The 15,019-nt window shown below is 41.3% G+C and overlaps 5 protein-coding genes across 5 annotated transcripts; all 5 read left to right on the forward strand.

The window, feature by feature from the left end:
- Window positions 1-425: 425 nt before the first annotated feature.
- On the forward strand, window positions 426-2,386 carry LOC116920543. The gene is made up of 8 exons (XM_032926672.2): window positions 426-692; window positions 757-912; window positions 980-1,145; window positions 1,206-1,333; window positions 1,397-1,531; window positions 1,607-1,749; window positions 1,822-2,083; window positions 2,159-2,386. The coding sequence occupies exons 1-8, from the start codon at window positions 494-496 to the stop codon at window positions 2,275-2,277; spliced, it is 1,308 nt and encodes a 435-aa protein (XP_032782563.2). The 5' UTR covers window positions 426-493; the 3' UTR covers window positions 2,278-2,386.
- Window positions 2,387-3,891: 1,505 nt separating this feature from the next.
- On the forward strand, window positions 3,892-6,026 carry LOC116920537. Its single transcript, XM_045171871.1, has 8 exons — window positions 3,892-4,169; window positions 4,228-4,509; window positions 4,571-4,724; window positions 4,783-4,913; window positions 4,969-5,100; window positions 5,156-5,298; window positions 5,363-5,624; window positions 5,713-6,026. The coding sequence occupies exons 1-8, from the start codon at window positions 3,971-3,973 to the stop codon at window positions 5,826-5,828; spliced, it is 1,419 nt and encodes a 472-aa protein (XP_045027806.1). The 5' UTR covers window positions 3,892-3,970; the 3' UTR covers window positions 5,829-6,026.
- A 1,167-nt stretch (window positions 6,027-7,193) lies between these two features.
- Window positions 7,194-9,389, forward strand: LOC116920084. The gene is made up of 8 exons (XM_032926143.2): window positions 7,194-7,496; window positions 7,586-7,747; window positions 7,826-8,015; window positions 8,085-8,212; window positions 8,292-8,426; window positions 8,501-8,643; window positions 8,721-9,000; window positions 9,068-9,389. The coding sequence occupies exons 1-8, from the start codon at window positions 7,271-7,273 to the stop codon at window positions 9,205-9,207; spliced, it is 1,404 nt and encodes a 467-aa protein (XP_032782034.2). The 5' UTR covers window positions 7,194-7,270; the 3' UTR covers window positions 9,208-9,389.
- A 914-nt stretch (window positions 9,390-10,303) lies between these two features.
- LOC116920555 (cell wall integrity and stress response component 4-like) lies at window positions 10,304-11,102 on the forward strand. The gene is made up of 2 exons (XM_032926704.2): window positions 10,304-10,600; window positions 10,711-11,102. Exons 1-2 carry the CDS (start codon window positions 10,399-10,401, stop codon window positions 10,959-10,961), a joined length of 453 nt encoding a protein of 150 aa, XP_032782595.2. The 5' UTR covers window positions 10,304-10,398; the 3' UTR covers window positions 10,962-11,102.
- A 1,118-nt stretch (window positions 11,103-12,220) lies between these two features.
- Window positions 12,221-14,418, forward strand: LOC116920540. Its single transcript, XM_032926669.2, has 8 exons — window positions 12,221-12,538; window positions 12,702-12,872; window positions 12,936-13,137; window positions 13,212-13,339; window positions 13,415-13,549; window positions 13,614-13,756; window positions 13,824-14,103; window positions 14,190-14,418. The coding sequence occupies exons 1-8, from the start codon at window positions 12,331-12,333 to the stop codon at window positions 14,324-14,326; spliced, it is 1,404 nt and encodes a 467-aa protein (XP_032782560.2). The 5' UTR covers window positions 12,221-12,330; the 3' UTR covers window positions 14,327-14,418.
- Window positions 14,419-15,019: the final 601 nt, after the last annotated feature.

Below are 15,019 nucleotides of genomic sequence, written 5' to 3' on the forward strand. Positions count from 1 at the left end.
CATGTATTTTTTAGAGTTACTTGATGATTAAGAACAAATATGAGCAAAATGAAGGAATATTCGATGCTACGTCTCTTTTCCGTCTGATCATTTGAGATTGTCTGGAAACAGTACATTGACTTCAGGATAAAATACCCTGAAATGTTTCGATAAAATTCATAAAACATTGAAACATTGAAAATCACACGGTAATAAAAACAACATCGTGAGTGAAGGTCACGTCGCTGTCGAAGAAAACTTCCCCGACAGATCGTTTTACACAAGTGACGGCAATAAAAACAAAACACAGTCGTATAATTTTATAGATTATTTTATTCAAATATTATAGGTATAGAAATTCGTTTACCTAGACACGAAACGAAGTTCATTTACCCTGAACCACCACGTTTGCCTTGGATGTATAAATTAAAACAGCTGATGGTTTGAAGATCGTCTTCATTCAGTCAGCTGGACTGCTGCCTAGAACATCACCTCTTTTTAGGTAGCCCACGAAATGATTAATATTAACCTGTCAAGCTTTTTGTTAGTCATTTTACTTGTCCAATCGAGTTGCGCTAACGAAGACGATGCCGAAGATTCACTGGAATCCGAATCTCAAGAATCGTTGATCGTTGAAAGTTCACCTCGATTACCTGTAACTCCGTCGAAACCTTATTACTTTTCTGGGCCAATGTTGCCCCAACATTCACCAGGTAACTGAACAATTATTTGCAATTTCAAAAATAATTAAATTTCAAATCATACTCCGATTCGCAGCTGTAATTGCCAGGACTTTTCCTGCATTTGTGCCTTTCACGAGCTGCACGTCTCCCAATAAAGAAACAGGTATTTGTGCAGAGAGTGGGGCTTGCACCCAACTCGGCGGCCGGGCAAGCGGAGCGTGTCCTTCGTATGGCCGCGTTTGTTGCATCAGTAAGTTCATCTGACGTCCCCCTTTGTTCCGTTTAAAACTGACCTGGAACATGTTTCATTTAAAAAGACGTCATCACCAACACATGTGATGATGCGGATCGTAAGGTCGTCACGCTGGACAACACTTATTGGCTGTCACCAACAATGGGAATTGGTTCTTCGACCGGCTGTGCTTTGACAGTCAAGCTGGACGCTAAATTACCGGAACAAGGAAAAGCTGTCTGTCAAGTTCGGTTAGTATGAATCAACATATTTTTCAGGCTGATTGCTAATTGCTAAAGAAATCTGAATAGCTTGAACTTTGTGCTGTTTACGATCGCTCAACCGGATACGGAATCCGTTTGTAATACCGACGCTTTTGACGTAGCAGGAGCGTCTAACAAGATACCCACCATTTGCGGGGATAACGGAGGACAGCACAGTATAATCTTTTCCTAATGATTTATCTTTAAAATAATCAATTTAAAATATTTTAAAAAATCAGTGTATCTCAATGTTCCATCATCTTCCACCTCTCCTACTGACCTGCAGTTATCGTTCAACTTCGGGACGGATTCGAATCCTGTACGTGCCTGGAACATCTTGATTTCCATGATTCCATGCGACTCTCCTAACCTCGGTAGAGAGCTCTCGACGAATGAATTGAATAAGAAATGGATTAATATGATCATATCTAACCTTTTGTCACGTGTAGCGCCACTGGATTGTCTGCAATATTTCAGCGGACGTTCGGGAACTGTCAGTTCGTTCAACTGGAGAGATGTGGCTGGAACAGAAACTCGTCAATTAGCCAGTCAAGATTACAGCATCTGTTTCAAAACTCTACCAGGTTCTAGGGTGAATTAGTAATGAAATTTGTTCACTGCAAGACACGTAAGGTTTAACGTCTTCTTGAATTGGATCGTACAGAGAACTTTGTGTTTAGCACCGTGTACGGTAACGTCCGCTCTTTTGGCGTTCAGCGTCAGTGTGCCAAGAGCTGCGGATGGTACGGCCGCTCCTGCTGGTAGCAGCCAAAGCCGGCCAAACAATTGCGAAAAAGATTATCTGGTTATTCCTGGAGGGTTTAATGTTGGCAATCCGGCAACTGTGAACAACATGGCATTCGATCGCTTCTGTGGAGAGAATCTCAACGCCCTTGCACAAATAACTGCGCCAACTTCAGTTTGCAGTAGGTTTTCTGATTGCTTTGCCATATGTTGAACGTTTAATGCTAATTGAATGATTGCTCTTTGATTTAAAACAGCCACTGCTACGCCATTTAGATTGCTGTACCGCACAAGTGATGACGAAATGGATGACAAGACTGCCGGCGTAGTTGACCGAGGAAACCTTGGATTCTGTTTCACTTTCCGCAATCAATAATTCCCATCGAAATTCATGATTTGAACATCAATTCGGTTTCAGGTGGTAGTGGTTCGCTATTTAAAATTTAGAGCGTGGTGTGATAATAAACAAGTTCATGATAAAACAACAAATTTGTTTTTGATTTTGTCACGTATACATGCGTAAAAGAACACAACAAGTAAATGCGTATTTCATAGACAAACATGTTTTTCATGGTCAAATCTGGTTCAAATAATGTGCTTTACAAAAGACAAAGTCACAGCGGAAGGTCATCGTCCTCGACAACCCGCTCTGACAGTCTGCGTTGAACTGCATATTTGGCTGGATGATGAAAGAAAGGTCAAGTTCGGTTAGTTTTTAAAACATTCCCGTGGTTTTACAGCAATAAAAATAACGCCATTACAAAACACAAGGACGATAACAATCGTAAAAGAACGGCATGTCTCCAATCTCATTAACGACACAGTATAACTTTCCAGCTTCACTAATAATATTGTATGCCTTAAAATGTACAGATGTCCAGGAGGGTAGCCGGAGAAGGAAGGACCCAACGAAAAAGGACCGGCAAAAAGGACCCAATGAAAAAGGACCCTACCAAAAAGGGCCACTTTTTCTGAAAAAATAAAAGTGGTCCTTTTTCTTCGTCCAAGTGGGCAAATTAAGGAGAAAAAGGCCCGATTCTGTATAGAAATAGTCAAAACAAAAAGACCAAAGTTAACGGCATTCGTTAAACGAAACGAACCCACTTAAATCTTCGTGTTGTTTTCTGGTGTCGGATTTCTATAAGGGGAATTTAATGTGCCACAATTGATTTAGCTTACAAAGCAATTGAAATGTTAGTAAATCACATGCGAGGCTTGCTAAAGGTGACTTGAATACAAACGTGCACATGTAATAAAAAATATTATGGCAACTATAGAATGAAGAACAACTAACTGTTTTGATCAACAGCACTCTTTATGGTCTGACTGCTGCAAAGGGAAAGAAACAAAATTGATCATTCGATGTCATTGCTCTTGTGCACGACAGGAGAATATCCACACACTGAAGGTGTTAATTCATTAAAAACTTCCGTACAGTCAAACATACGAAGGAGAGGAATTATCACGTTTGTGTGAAAATGAAGTTCGCCTACTGTAATCCAATCTTCTTGTCTGACCTACAAGAACGTGAAGACTAACTTTTAAAAAAATCATAAAAAAACAGTTATTTAGCAATGACTCACATCTCAAGTTTTGAGAAAAGGAAGTGATAAACTTGTCGGAAGAATCCAGCTCTGTGTTTCAATACCCCAAACACCTTAACGGTCGCATTTATGACTACAATTGATATCGACAGAAATGGTTCTGTTCAACGGATGTATGCAAATTCACGTTGGCATATAAATTTCATGCCAGACTGCATGAAAAGAGGACAAAACCAATTCGATTTGTCATCCGCTACATACGTGTTAGGTCTACTACAGCCATAAAGCTATGTGTATAGCTTAGGAGACGTCCCTATGCTAAAAACAAAGACTCTTATTTCTCGACAACGTATCAAATAACACCAAGTTCACGGCAGTTACACAGTTGCGATTTCGACGTATAGGTCTTTTGAAAATGTAGATTGATATAAAAAGGACGGCTCACGTTGGAGGGCAGTTCAGTTCGAGTTGTTCCAGTGGTACAAGCGTTGTCTCCATACACTAAATACCATCAACGTTAAAACTATGTTTGCTGGAATCGTGAAATTTGTTCTTCTAACATCCTGTTTTCAAGCCGGAAATGCTTGCAAAGACAACACTGTAGAGCAAGCGGCGCTTCGTGAAGATTCGTCGATAAACAACGTCGATCCTCCTACAGGATTGACTCCTAATCCTTGGTTATCTTATTACTACAACAGCCAGCAACAAGGTCGCTCTCCTGCAGGTAATAACGAAGAACTATCATTTGGAGAGAAAGAGCCAAAAAACGTTTTTTGAAACAGGAAATCGAGGATCTGAAAATGACCAACGTATGGAGAATCGCGCTGTCTTTAGCATTCCGTCAATGTTTCCTAATCGATTGTTCGGAAACGGAAACATAGTCAATCCATTCATCTTTAATCCGAGGTCATTGTTCGGTAAAAGTTCCAGTTCATCGGTATTCCCTTACGACAGCTGTTCGTCCCCTAACGGAGTGATGGGCATTTGCGCTACTAGCGGAACGTGCAATCAAATCAGTGGCACAGCCAGTGGTTCTTGCGCTTTTGGCACTGTTTGCTGCATCAGTAAGTTTGAATTAGGCCTAATATTCTTTACTTTAAATGAATTAACTGAATTAATTCAAAGATATCGCTACCAACTGCGGTGGGACTGTCAGCCTCAACAATACCTACTGGCAATCACCGACAACGGGCATCAGCAGTTCGACAACCAGTTGCGCTTTAACAATTAAATTAGACACGAAATTAACTGAACAGCCGAAGCCAATTTGTCAAGTTCGGTTAGTAGATTGTTTAGTTGGAATCATTTTCCTACCTAATTTTGTTGAATTTCGACAGCTTGAATTTCGTGCAATTTACCATTGCCCAGCCAGACGCTCAGTCCTTGTGCACAAACGGAGATTTCTTCGATGTCGGAGGACAAACCAACAAAGTGCCCACCATTTGCGGAGATAACGAAGGGCAGCACAGTAATTAAAACTAAAAAATGTAATGATAAGCTCTAATATTGATTTTAAATCGTAGTGTACCTGAACGTGCCATCGTCAGCCACTAACCCAACCGATCTAGAATTGGCGTTCACTTTTGGAGCTACAGGTGCGACCCGCGTATGGAACATAATGATTTCCATGTTGCCTTGTGAGGCCAATTACCTCGGTACTTAATTTCCTTCCATTTTCCAGACCACCTTGACTATAATTTTAACGTTTAGCCCCGCCTGATTGCCTGCAGTATTTCCCCAGTCGTTCGGGACGAGTAAGTTCTTTTAATTGGCGAGATGTTGCTGGAACGGGCACTCGTCAACTGGCCAACCAGGATTACAGCATCTGCTTCCGAAGGACATCTTCAAACTCTGTGGGTTATAACGAAATCATAATCTTCCTAGAGGTTACATCCCTTAACGTGATTTCAATTGTAGGGACGGTTATGTTTCACGCCTTGCGTGACCGTTAACCAGTTAGCCTTTAGTATTAGCGTGGCTAATACCGCTTTACCCGCACAGCAGATAGGTGTCAGTCAGGGACCTTCCGGCACCGATTGCAACAATGATTTCCTGGTTATTCCGGGCGGATTCGATCCGGTAAATCCAACTCTTCTTGTACCTAACATGGCTTTCGATCGTTTCTGCGGAGAGCGACTCAATCCTCGGCCTGTAACCGGTGCATCAGTCACAGTTTGCAGTAAATTCGATTTTCAAGTTTATTGTTATGCCTTGCTCCTTGCAGTAGCTCATCAGATGTGTTTTCTTCATATTCATTTTTGTGTTAGCTACGATGACTCCGTTTCGAATCGCGTACCAAACGAATGGCGATGAAACAGCGACACCAACCGTCGATCAGGCTCGCAACGGAAACCGTGGATTCTGCCTCAACTTCCAACAGTGAGCAAAGATCTGCAACTTGAAGATCGACTGTGAAATGATTTTGCTACACATTTTGGAAGAGAAAGAGTTGTGCTATTTTCTGCAATCATAATGGCTTTCTTAGAACCAAATTATTTAGATATGGAGTGGTGATGGTGAACGGATGGGGGAAAATGTCATAATATCCCTTTAATGGATTACAATTTACCTGATCACGGTATAATGTTTTGGATGCACGTTGTTTCAATCAATTCAATTGACACGTAATGCTATATACGTATATGGCTTTACTTGAACACTGCCGGCTCATGGCACGTAATGCGAAAGTTGTGTCTACATGTTGATTATAGGAAACGAGCGCTGCTAACTGTGTATGCAAATCTCGTCTCTTCTTATAGTACTGTTAGTGGACAACTGGCTTGTTTAGACTGCCACAGAAGATTCGCGTATCAAACACATTCAAAGAAAAGGTCGATCCACTGATTGCGATAAATTCCTATAGACAGAATCATAGAGCGTATGTTTTACTTTGGTATGCGAGGGTGAAGACATGTCTGCGTGGTCACGTAGACTCCTTTTTTTTTTTTCTATATACTCTTGCTGTTTTTATTGCAGACAGATAACATCGAGAGGAAATTTACGACTGCTTGGGTAACTCCTCTCTTGTTAAAGTAGAGGTAATCACGTATAGAACGCACTCCCTAAAGTCCTTCGCCGACAAGTTGGACGACAGCCAACAAATCTTTCGGATGAAACCGGGTATTTACCATCTACATAGGACATTCGTTACACAGAAGGAGAAACACAAAATGAAACATCTGGCAGTATCTTCGTTGGCCTTTCTCTTGTTGTTATGTGGTCGGTATAGGAACCCATTGCGTCATACCCTGAGGTACATATCCCATGATTTGTTGTGCTCCGGTCAGCTGAGTCGTTTTCATTTACAACCATGCCCGTAAAAAGATAAAAAAATTGCACTTGCCTGGACAACTTTGTAATGGCACAGCCGCTGGAGGTACATTCGACAGCAAACATATTTATTTCGACCTTTTCCCTTGACCCTCAGTAACAGCCAGCGATGGGAACCAGGGCTGGATGCTAATAAGGTAGTGAATCAAGGCTATACAAAAATGGTTTTTATCGCTATCGGTGCTGTTTTGCCTTTTGAGAAGTGAAATTGATACTGCACTGCACGATCCAAGGTTAAGGTCAACAAACCTCAGTTTTTATCCCGACTTTGGGATTGGGACTGGGGAGGTGAAATGAAAGAGCCAACGCCACAGTGATGCGGAATTGCCTATTTAACCGGCCAAAAAAGCAACGACCTTTAAATGGCTGAGCGCACATGGCGAGACGTTACCAGCAATATAAAAGGCCGGCCAATCCGACTGAATTTTCAGGTCTTCAGCGGTCTTTGAACAAGCTGTTTCATCTTTTCCGCTAAAAGAACTGATTGCTAAAATCATGTCCCGATTAAGCTGTTTCTTTCTTTTGGCCGCTTTGATGTTCCACAGACAAGTCAGCTGCGCCTGGGAAGATGATTCCAGCGAAGAGGAACCCAAAATTGCTAGACAAGTCGTAGATAATTCCTTTCGCTCACCTTATAGATTCGCTGCTTATCCTTGGCAACAGTGGAGCTCCCCTTACGCCAGTTACCAGCCCCGATATCAGCCGAGCTTCCGAGTGCCACGTAATGCATCATACATTGAAACTTAAACTCTTATAGTCGCTATAGTGGAGTCGTCTCATAATTGTCTATTAAATCTATTGTAATTAAAGAGGACGCGGTCACCGTCTATTCTCAATCTACGCCCGGATTCACTCAGAGCTGCAAATCGTCGTGCACCGGAGAAAGAGGCAACTGTTTCGATGCTGGAACTTGCTCTTCATTGGGTGGCAGAGCCAGTGGCAATTGCCACGATGGCCGTGTTTGTTGCATCAGTAAGTTGAAAACTTTCAAATTCAATTGTTTCTTGACTTGAGACCGAATTTGTGATTGGGTGTAATGGGGAACTAAAGACGTAGTGAATACCTGTCACGGTAAATACTCACGTCACAGCGACGCCGTTACGCTCAACAACACTTATTGGCAATCGTCTTTGAGGCCTATCCCTGCTTCGTCCAGCTGCACATTGACCGTTAAATTAGACACAAGATTACCTGATAACACACCGGCCCCAGTCTCTCCTCTGTCTATTTGTCAAGTCCGGTAAGTGTCTTTATACATCTCGTCGATTGCAAAACATTAGAATTATAATAAATATGGGTTTTGAAACAGTTTGAGTTTCCTGGTGTTTACAATCTCTCAGCCGGATTCAGAATCCATCTGCAGCGGTGACTATTTCGAAGTAGCCGGAGCCACGAACACAGTCCCCAATATTTGCGGATTCAACGATGGACAGCATAGTAAGTATTAAGCTACACCTGGGTATTACCTGATTTTGTTTTGATTGCTTCGAGTTTGAATTTTTTTGCTTTGTTCCAGTGTATTTGCATGTGCCACCATCGGATGTGACGCCAACAGATTTGCAATTGACATTCAATTTTGGTGCGTCTGATATCGAGACCCGTGCATGGAACATTTTGATTTCCAAGATCCCTTGCGGCTCGCCAAGACTAGGTGTATTCCTCTTCTCTTTGTAAATTTATATTTTCTATCGAGCAGGAGAAAATGAATATCATTTGATTTTGCAGCGCCAGCGGATTGCCTCCAATACTTCACCACCCGATCAGGAGTCGTTCAGACGTTCAACTGGAGAGATGTGGCCGGTACAGCCACTCGGCAATTAGCTAATCAAGACTACAGCATTTGCTTCCGATCAGCGCCGTATTCTCCTGTATAGTGGCACACCATTTCCCACGACGAAAGAAAGCAAACTATATAAATCTGTTCTATTTATTCATTTATTAACAGAGACAATTGTGCCTGACGCCATGCACGGTGGTGACGACGCAGAAGCCATTTAGCCTTAGCACGCCTTCTGTGCAAACGACTGTCGCTACGACAACCGCTACTTCACTGAGGCCCGATGTCAGTCAGGTGGGATCCCTGGACTGCAACAACGACTTTGTCGTCATTCCTGGAGGATTCAATATCGGCAATCCTGCGCCAGTTCCAAACATGGCCTTTGATCGTTACTGCGGAGAGAAGTTCAACGTTCTTCCTGGCAACAATGCTTCCACCACTGTTTGCAGTAAGTTTCCATTTAAATACTCCATTGATTGGCTTGTTGAAATTGTTAACTTGATGTATTCTCGCAGCCACTGCAACGCCATTTAGGGTGTTGTATCGCACCAATCGCGACGAGACGTTGACTTCCCCGACAGCAGATTCGTTCCCTGTCAATTCAATTCCTGTTAATGGAAACCGTGGATTCTGCCTCAACTTCCGTCTACAATAATAAAAACTCTTATAATCAATAATGATTTCTTTCAGTGGTGGCGGCGAAGGGAACACCATTTCGATTTACATTTTCAATAACCAACCCACACTTAAAAATCGTTTCAAACTCAACCTGTACTGACATTTGGTGTTGTAGTGTGCTTAATCGAAAAGAATAAAATACAAATAACGTTAAAACAATCGTTTTATCAAGTTGTATGTACGTCATTTTAACTCTTCGATTTGCTGTTAGTGGCTCATTTTCGCCATTACTTTGAAAATTCACTTGTATACAATCTGAATTTGAATCGGGAGCTGCTTAGAATCCAGTGCTAAGAGAATCAACAATGTTTTGCGCTATAATCTTGATCACTTTAAAGCAACAGGCATAAGAAAGCAATCTTTACTCATCTGTGATCATACTGTTCCATAATACAAAAATTTAAGTCAAGATGCTTTACTCGATCCACGTCTAACTGGTGTAGTAACATCTTGGGCACTATAGATCATCCATTTTCATATATTCATCACATATAACTATACTTTCATATTCATGAACATTTTGAATAAAAGACTTCCCTGCTGTTACTTGTCTATAGATAGTTCTTTGAGATTGTCACATAGAAATTAGACGTCGTCCGTATGCCACCTTATCAGCACGTATTAAGCCAAAGCCTCTTGATAGATGCCTCTATTAATAATGTGAAGGTTTTGAGGTACTTGATAACATTTTTCCATTGAGAAAAAGCGATTTGAGTACTGTATATAACTATAACTGGAAAACTTAAGGATCAAGGCTTCATTTGTTTTACATACCACCCAAGTAATCAATATTCGAATACGGGGCGCACCTAGTGTCTAGTGGTGTGTACCTGAAAATCTCTAAAATATCAGATTCTCATTTTATGCGTACCGCCAAGGTTAAACGCGGCCAACAAACCCCAATTCTATATAGCCAGCGTCTAAAGACATGAAACATCCAACACGTGCTGAAACAGGAAAGAACACGGTTCACAATCACGAACCAACAATCGTCTGCGTTTGGTTTGCATTGCCCCACCTTATGGCAAGGGCAACAGGACCAACCACTAGGGTATAAAAAGAGCGCACAGTCCAGACGACCTTTCAGGTCTTCACCAACCTCTGCCGAAAGAGCATCTTTCATTTAGAGTTGGCTAGAAAAAGCTGGTTGAAATAGACAAAGAAAAAAATGTTGAAACATTTGTTCATTGTCTTTGTCATTTTGATGTTAAAATGTAACTCTCACGCTTCGGCCGATGAATTTGACGAAGAGGATATAGATGCCGAAGGCCCGGAAGTAGTCGATTCATTCGCCAGAACTTACGAAGTTGCTCCGTATCCTTGGCAACTATGGAACTTCCCTTCCTACCAGCCACGCCCTCGAATTCCACGTACAGTCAAAACTAGTTTACGTCATTAAATTCCTACAGCAGTTAATTTTATTTAATTGCTTTCTAATAACAAAATCTTATTCAATTATCTCGTTTTTTTTCGTCTGCAGAAGATGTCGATGATAACGAGGGACCTGCTCCGTACGCCGATCCTCGTTTTGTTACCAACCACTGCCATTCAGGACATTCGTATACGACAACTACAAGCAACGTGTGTACTTCCACTACAACAATCACATTAACTGTCGTTGAAACAGCTACTACTCCCTCTACTACTACTACTCCATCAACTACGACTAATGCAATAACTGAATCTACTTCTTCTACACCTACCTCTCCGACTCCTGCAGTTCAGTTCTAGTTGGAAAGAACTTATCAAATGTTGGGTTTTCGTCAAACAGCAAAATGTTGACTTATTCCATTTGGTTTCGGGATTCAAACAGAATATATGTATATCATAACCAAGCGTTCGGGGGAAAAAATACACTGATTCAAAGACTCATTGAAACTCTTTCGTTATTCATTCAAACGCAATTCAACTTTATGCACACGCTATAGAACTAAGCACATGAAGATCAACCTGAAAATCGAGTCATTATAGAATTGAATTATGACATCAATTAAAGTTATAATCAATTGGTTCAATTCTCCGCTTGGTTTAAGCATCATCGTAGCGTTCTGTTCTGTTTTCTCCGCGCTAAAAGTTAAACTGCCCTTTCCTATTTTTTCCGTTAGCTCACTCTTGCTCATCAAATAATAATATAAAACAACATACGCAGACCGTATTCAGTCGGTTCATTATTCATCGGCAGGCCGACAGCACCATTTTGTATGTGGATTCGTGTCTAACATTGAAGTAGTAATAACACGTGGACGTCTTCGTAATACGAACGAAACAACAGACGCCAACGTTCCTATTCTCGAGTTTCTTTGGACGGCCCTGATGTACCCGTACGGTCGGGACGACCTAGAATACCGGGACCTACCTGGTACCACCCGGTACCATATCATCGTCCTATTTATTGGGTAAATCCCCTCATTTGCATGCACATTATCATCAAAGCTATTCACATGATTCTACATGATTACACTTTTTTATGACAGACCATTTCCCGAATAAAAGAGCTCATAAATATTCTAGCCCTGCAAACTGGCAGCCTCATATCCCCCCCTCCCTCCAATAACTAACATTAGGCACCGAAAGTTTCCCAGTTTCTCATCCAGATTCCCTTTGAGCTATCGGCGAACAATTTACTAAAGGTTGAACATTTTCAAACGACACGGCAATATGTTTGTCCTTTTCTCCTTGACTTTCGAACAAGGAAAACCATCAAATAAGGTGCGATCCAAGGCTATGTGAATCTCGTGGCATCATTTGCATATACATGCTGTTTCATTTAAGTAACAGAAATCTTTAAGTTAAGTCAAGGTTAAACGGTCAATAGATACATTTCGTCCCTTCAGGCTCTATAGAAGGCAAGCTAAGAAATTTGTGCGTGACAAGTTTGGAAAAAAAGAAATAAATTGTGTAGAACTAGCCAATGACCTCTAGAGGTTTCGCTTAAAGAGAACATCCCAGCCCACTGAAGGAGGCGTGGAGTATAAAAGATGAAGCAAAACAGACGATCCTTCATGTCCTCAGCGAGTCTTCGAACACGCTGTTTACATTGGAAGTAGTACCTGGGTTCTTATTAAAACTTAAACAAAAATTAACTCAATAAGTAGCCAAGATGTTGCAGCTTGTTCCAGTTCTTTTGGTCCTTTTTATTTTACAAGTCGACTACTCTTCAGCTTGTGGTAGCCCAAGTGGAGGCCCCGGTGCCTCCGGAAGAATTTCAGAAAATGCAATTGCTGACCCAATGATTTCGTATCCGTGGCGATCATGGAATCCATACGATCCTTACGGTTTCCAGTACCAACCGAGTCCTCGATTTCCTCGTAGGAAAAAGATTTTCATTATTTTTAAATCACTAGACAGTCTTTTGTTAAATATAGTTTTCTGTAATAGGCCTACTTAAACTTTAATTTCTTTCATATAAGCCCAAATAAGCCAATCGATTGAAACTCAATATTCACAAAGTGTTTTACAATCGGTTAACAGAAGATCCTGAGGGTTCAGCAAATACTTTCTTCCGCCATCATCCGAACAACCTCGGCAGCTGCAGATCTTCATGTACCGGAGAGAGGGGCAATTGCTTAGACAGCCAAACGTGTTCCCTTGCAGGCGGCCGAGCCAGTGGCTCTTGTGAAAACAACCTCGTCTGTTGCATTAGTAAGTTGGTTTCAATTCTTGTTTGATTTTTAAAAAACAGTGATTACATTTAACCTTGTAAAGACGTGGTGAATAGTTGCAATCGTGGTTGGGCAAGGCACGCTGAAACTGTCATACTCAACAACACCTATTGGCAATCATCTTTGAAACCGATCAAACCGTCGTCCAGTTGTTCGTTGACAGTGAAGCTGGACTCGAGATGGCCTGCTGGATTGCCACCTCCTGTTCCACCAACGTCCTTCGTTACGCCCGTCTGCCAAGTTCGGTGAGTTTTCGGTCAGCCTCGTGTATGCGAATCACAATTGGAATAATAACGAAAACTAATACATTTTTTTATAGTTTGGATTTCCTGGTGTTTACAATTTCCCAGCCGGATTCAGAATCCGTCTGCAGCGGTGACTATTTCGAAGTAGCCGGAGCCACGAACACAGTCCCCAATATTTGCGGATTCAACGATGGACAGCATAGTAAGTAGGCTACACCTGTTTATTACCTGATTTTTTTTTTATGGCTTCAAGTTTGAATTCTCTGCTTGGTTCCAGTGTATTTGCACGTGCCGAATTCGGCCATCGCCCCAACGGATCTCCAACTGACGTTTAACTTTGGAGCGTCAAATAGCGAAGTCCGCGCATGGAACATTTTGATTTCCATGATCCCCTGTGATTCCCCAAGACTAGGTATTCATTGCTGATTTAACAATCACATGTCCCGATAAATGTTAATCGATTTTAACTGATGTAGCTCCATCGGGTTGCCTCCAGTATTTTACAGCACGAACGGGAAGCGTCCGTACGTTTAATTGGCGAGATGTTGTCGGTACAGCCACTCGCCAATTAGCCAATCAAGACTACAGTATTTGCTTCCGAGCAGCCCCAAGTACTCCCGTACGTCAAGAAAATCTTCCTATGATAGTGTGTGAAACACAAATGAATATGAACTTGTTTTTGACAGAGACAATTATGCCTGACACCGTGCACGGTGGTCACGACACAAAAGGCATTCAGTCTTAGCACACCAAATGCGGGGATTGTTGGCGCTGCGACGACTACTTTTGTACCCGTGCCCGATGTTAGTCAAGTGGGATCCCTCGACTGCAACAATGACTTCATCGTCATTCCTGGAGGATTCAATATCGGCAATCCCGCGCCAGTTCCGAATATGGCCTTTGATCGTTACTGCGGAGAGAGGCTGAACGCTCTTCCTAGAAACAACGCATCCACAACTATTTGCAGTAAATTCTCGAGTTTTCATTTAAATATTATATTCATTGGCTTGTTGGAATCGTTATCTTAACTGATTTATTGTTCATTTCTACAGCCACTGCAACGCCATTTAGAGTGTTGTATCGCACCAATCGTGACGAGACGTTGACTTTCCCAACGGCAGATTCTATTCCAATCAATTCCATTCCGGTCAACGGAAACCGTGGATTCTGTCTCAACTTTAAAGTTTAATGAGATGAATGGTGGTTGATGTTTTGATTTCTATCTGGTGGCAGTTTTAAATTCAAAAGGATTGATGGGAATACACGTTACACATTCTTGGACCTTGTATCCCAATTCGATACCTCCAATTCGAATATTTCATATTGTACTTGTTTTTCTAGCATGCACTATCGAACCCAAGGCCTCGACTACCTAAAAATACGGTAGCCGGTGAAATAGGACTGGAGAAATAGGACTGAAGAAATAGGACTGGAGAAATAGGACTGTGTTTTTAAAACTTTTAGGTCAGTCCTATTTCTCCATGGCATTAGTCCTATTTCGTCAGACTTTCAGAGACATTGATTCACCAATCCAGTGAGCGAGAGGGGGTTAAATCAAAGGCGTCGGCTTATATACTTCTCTCATTGAAAAGAGCAATAATGTTAGATTACTACTTAAATCGTTCGCAAAACATTTATTTTTTATCCTATTTAAATTTAAATTGTGGAGGAATATGCAAATTATTGTATACAATACAGTTCATTTAATAAAATGTATTTTTGATAAATACAGAAATTTTTATTACGTTTATTTCACTCTATTTCGTCATAATGATCAGATTTTACTTTTTTAACTTGTTCATACAGCTTTGGTGGCTTTGAACCACCACACAAAAATATATTACCATTCGTGGGTCTGTATTTATCATTTATTTACTATTCC

The sequence above is a fragment of the Daphnia magna genome, linkage group LG4 (assembly GCF_020631705.1).
Source record: "Daphnia magna isolate NIES linkage group LG4, ASM2063170v1.1, whole genome shotgun sequence".
NCBI classification, from domain to species: Eukaryota; Metazoa; Arthropoda; class Branchiopoda; order Diplostraca; family Daphniidae; genus Daphnia; species Daphnia magna.

Bases quoted from the DNA above. Each gene is read 5' to 3' on its own strand.
- LOC116920084 (XM_032926143.2), top strand. From the start codon at position 7,271: ATGTCCCGATTAAGCTGTTTCTTTCTTTTGGCCGCTTTGATGTTCCAC. The intron at 8,016-8,084 runs GTAAGTGTCTTT...GTTTTGAAACAG, and splicing joins CTGTCTATTTGTCAAGTCCG to TTTGAGTTTCCTGGTGTTTA. The intron at 9,001-9,067 runs GTAAGTTTCCAT...GTATTCTCGCAG, and splicing joins TGCTTCCACCACTGTTTGCA to CCACTGCAACGCCATTTAGG.
- LOC116920540 (XM_032926669.2), top strand. From the start codon at position 12,331: ATGTTGCAGCTTGTTCCAGTTCTTTTGGTCCTTTTTATTTTACAAGTC. The intron at 12,873-12,935 runs GTAAGTTGGTTT...AACCTTGTAAAG, and splicing joins CAACCTCGTCTGTTGCATTA to ACGTGGTGAATAGTTGCAAT. The intron at 13,138-13,211 runs GTGAGTTTTCGG...ATTTTTTTATAG, and splicing joins ACGCCCGTCTGCCAAGTTCG to TTTGGATTTCCTGGTGTTTA.
- LOC116920555 (XM_032926704.2), top strand. From the start codon at position 10,399: ATGTTGAAACATTTGTTCATTGTCTTTGTCATTTTGATGTTAAAATGT. The intron at 10,601-10,710 runs GTACAGTCAAAA...TTTCGTCTGCAG, and splicing joins GCCACGCCCTCGAATTCCAC to AAGATGTCGATGATAACGAG.
- LOC116920543 (XM_032926672.2), top strand. From the start codon at position 494: ATGATTAATATTAACCTGTCAAGCTTTTTGTTAGTCATTTTACTTGTC. The intron at 1,334-1,396 runs GTATAATCTTTT...TTAAAAAATCAG, and splicing joins GGATAACGGAGGACAGCACA to TGTATCTCAATGTTCCATCA. The intron at 2,084-2,158 runs GTAGGTTTTCTG...GATTTAAAACAG, and splicing joins TGCGCCAACTTCAGTTTGCA to CCACTGCTACGCCATTTAGA.
- LOC116920537 (XM_045171871.1), top strand. From the start codon at position 3,971: ATGTTTGCTGGAATCGTGAAATTTGTTCTTCTAACATCCTGTTTTCAA. The intron at 4,725-4,782 runs GTTAGTAGATTG...GAATTTCGACAG, and splicing joins AAGCCAATTTGTCAAGTTCG to CTTGAATTTCGTGCAATTTA. The intron at 5,101-5,155 runs GTACTTAATTTC...TTTAACGTTTAG, and splicing joins TTGTGAGGCCAATTACCTCG to CCCCGCCTGATTGCCTGCAG.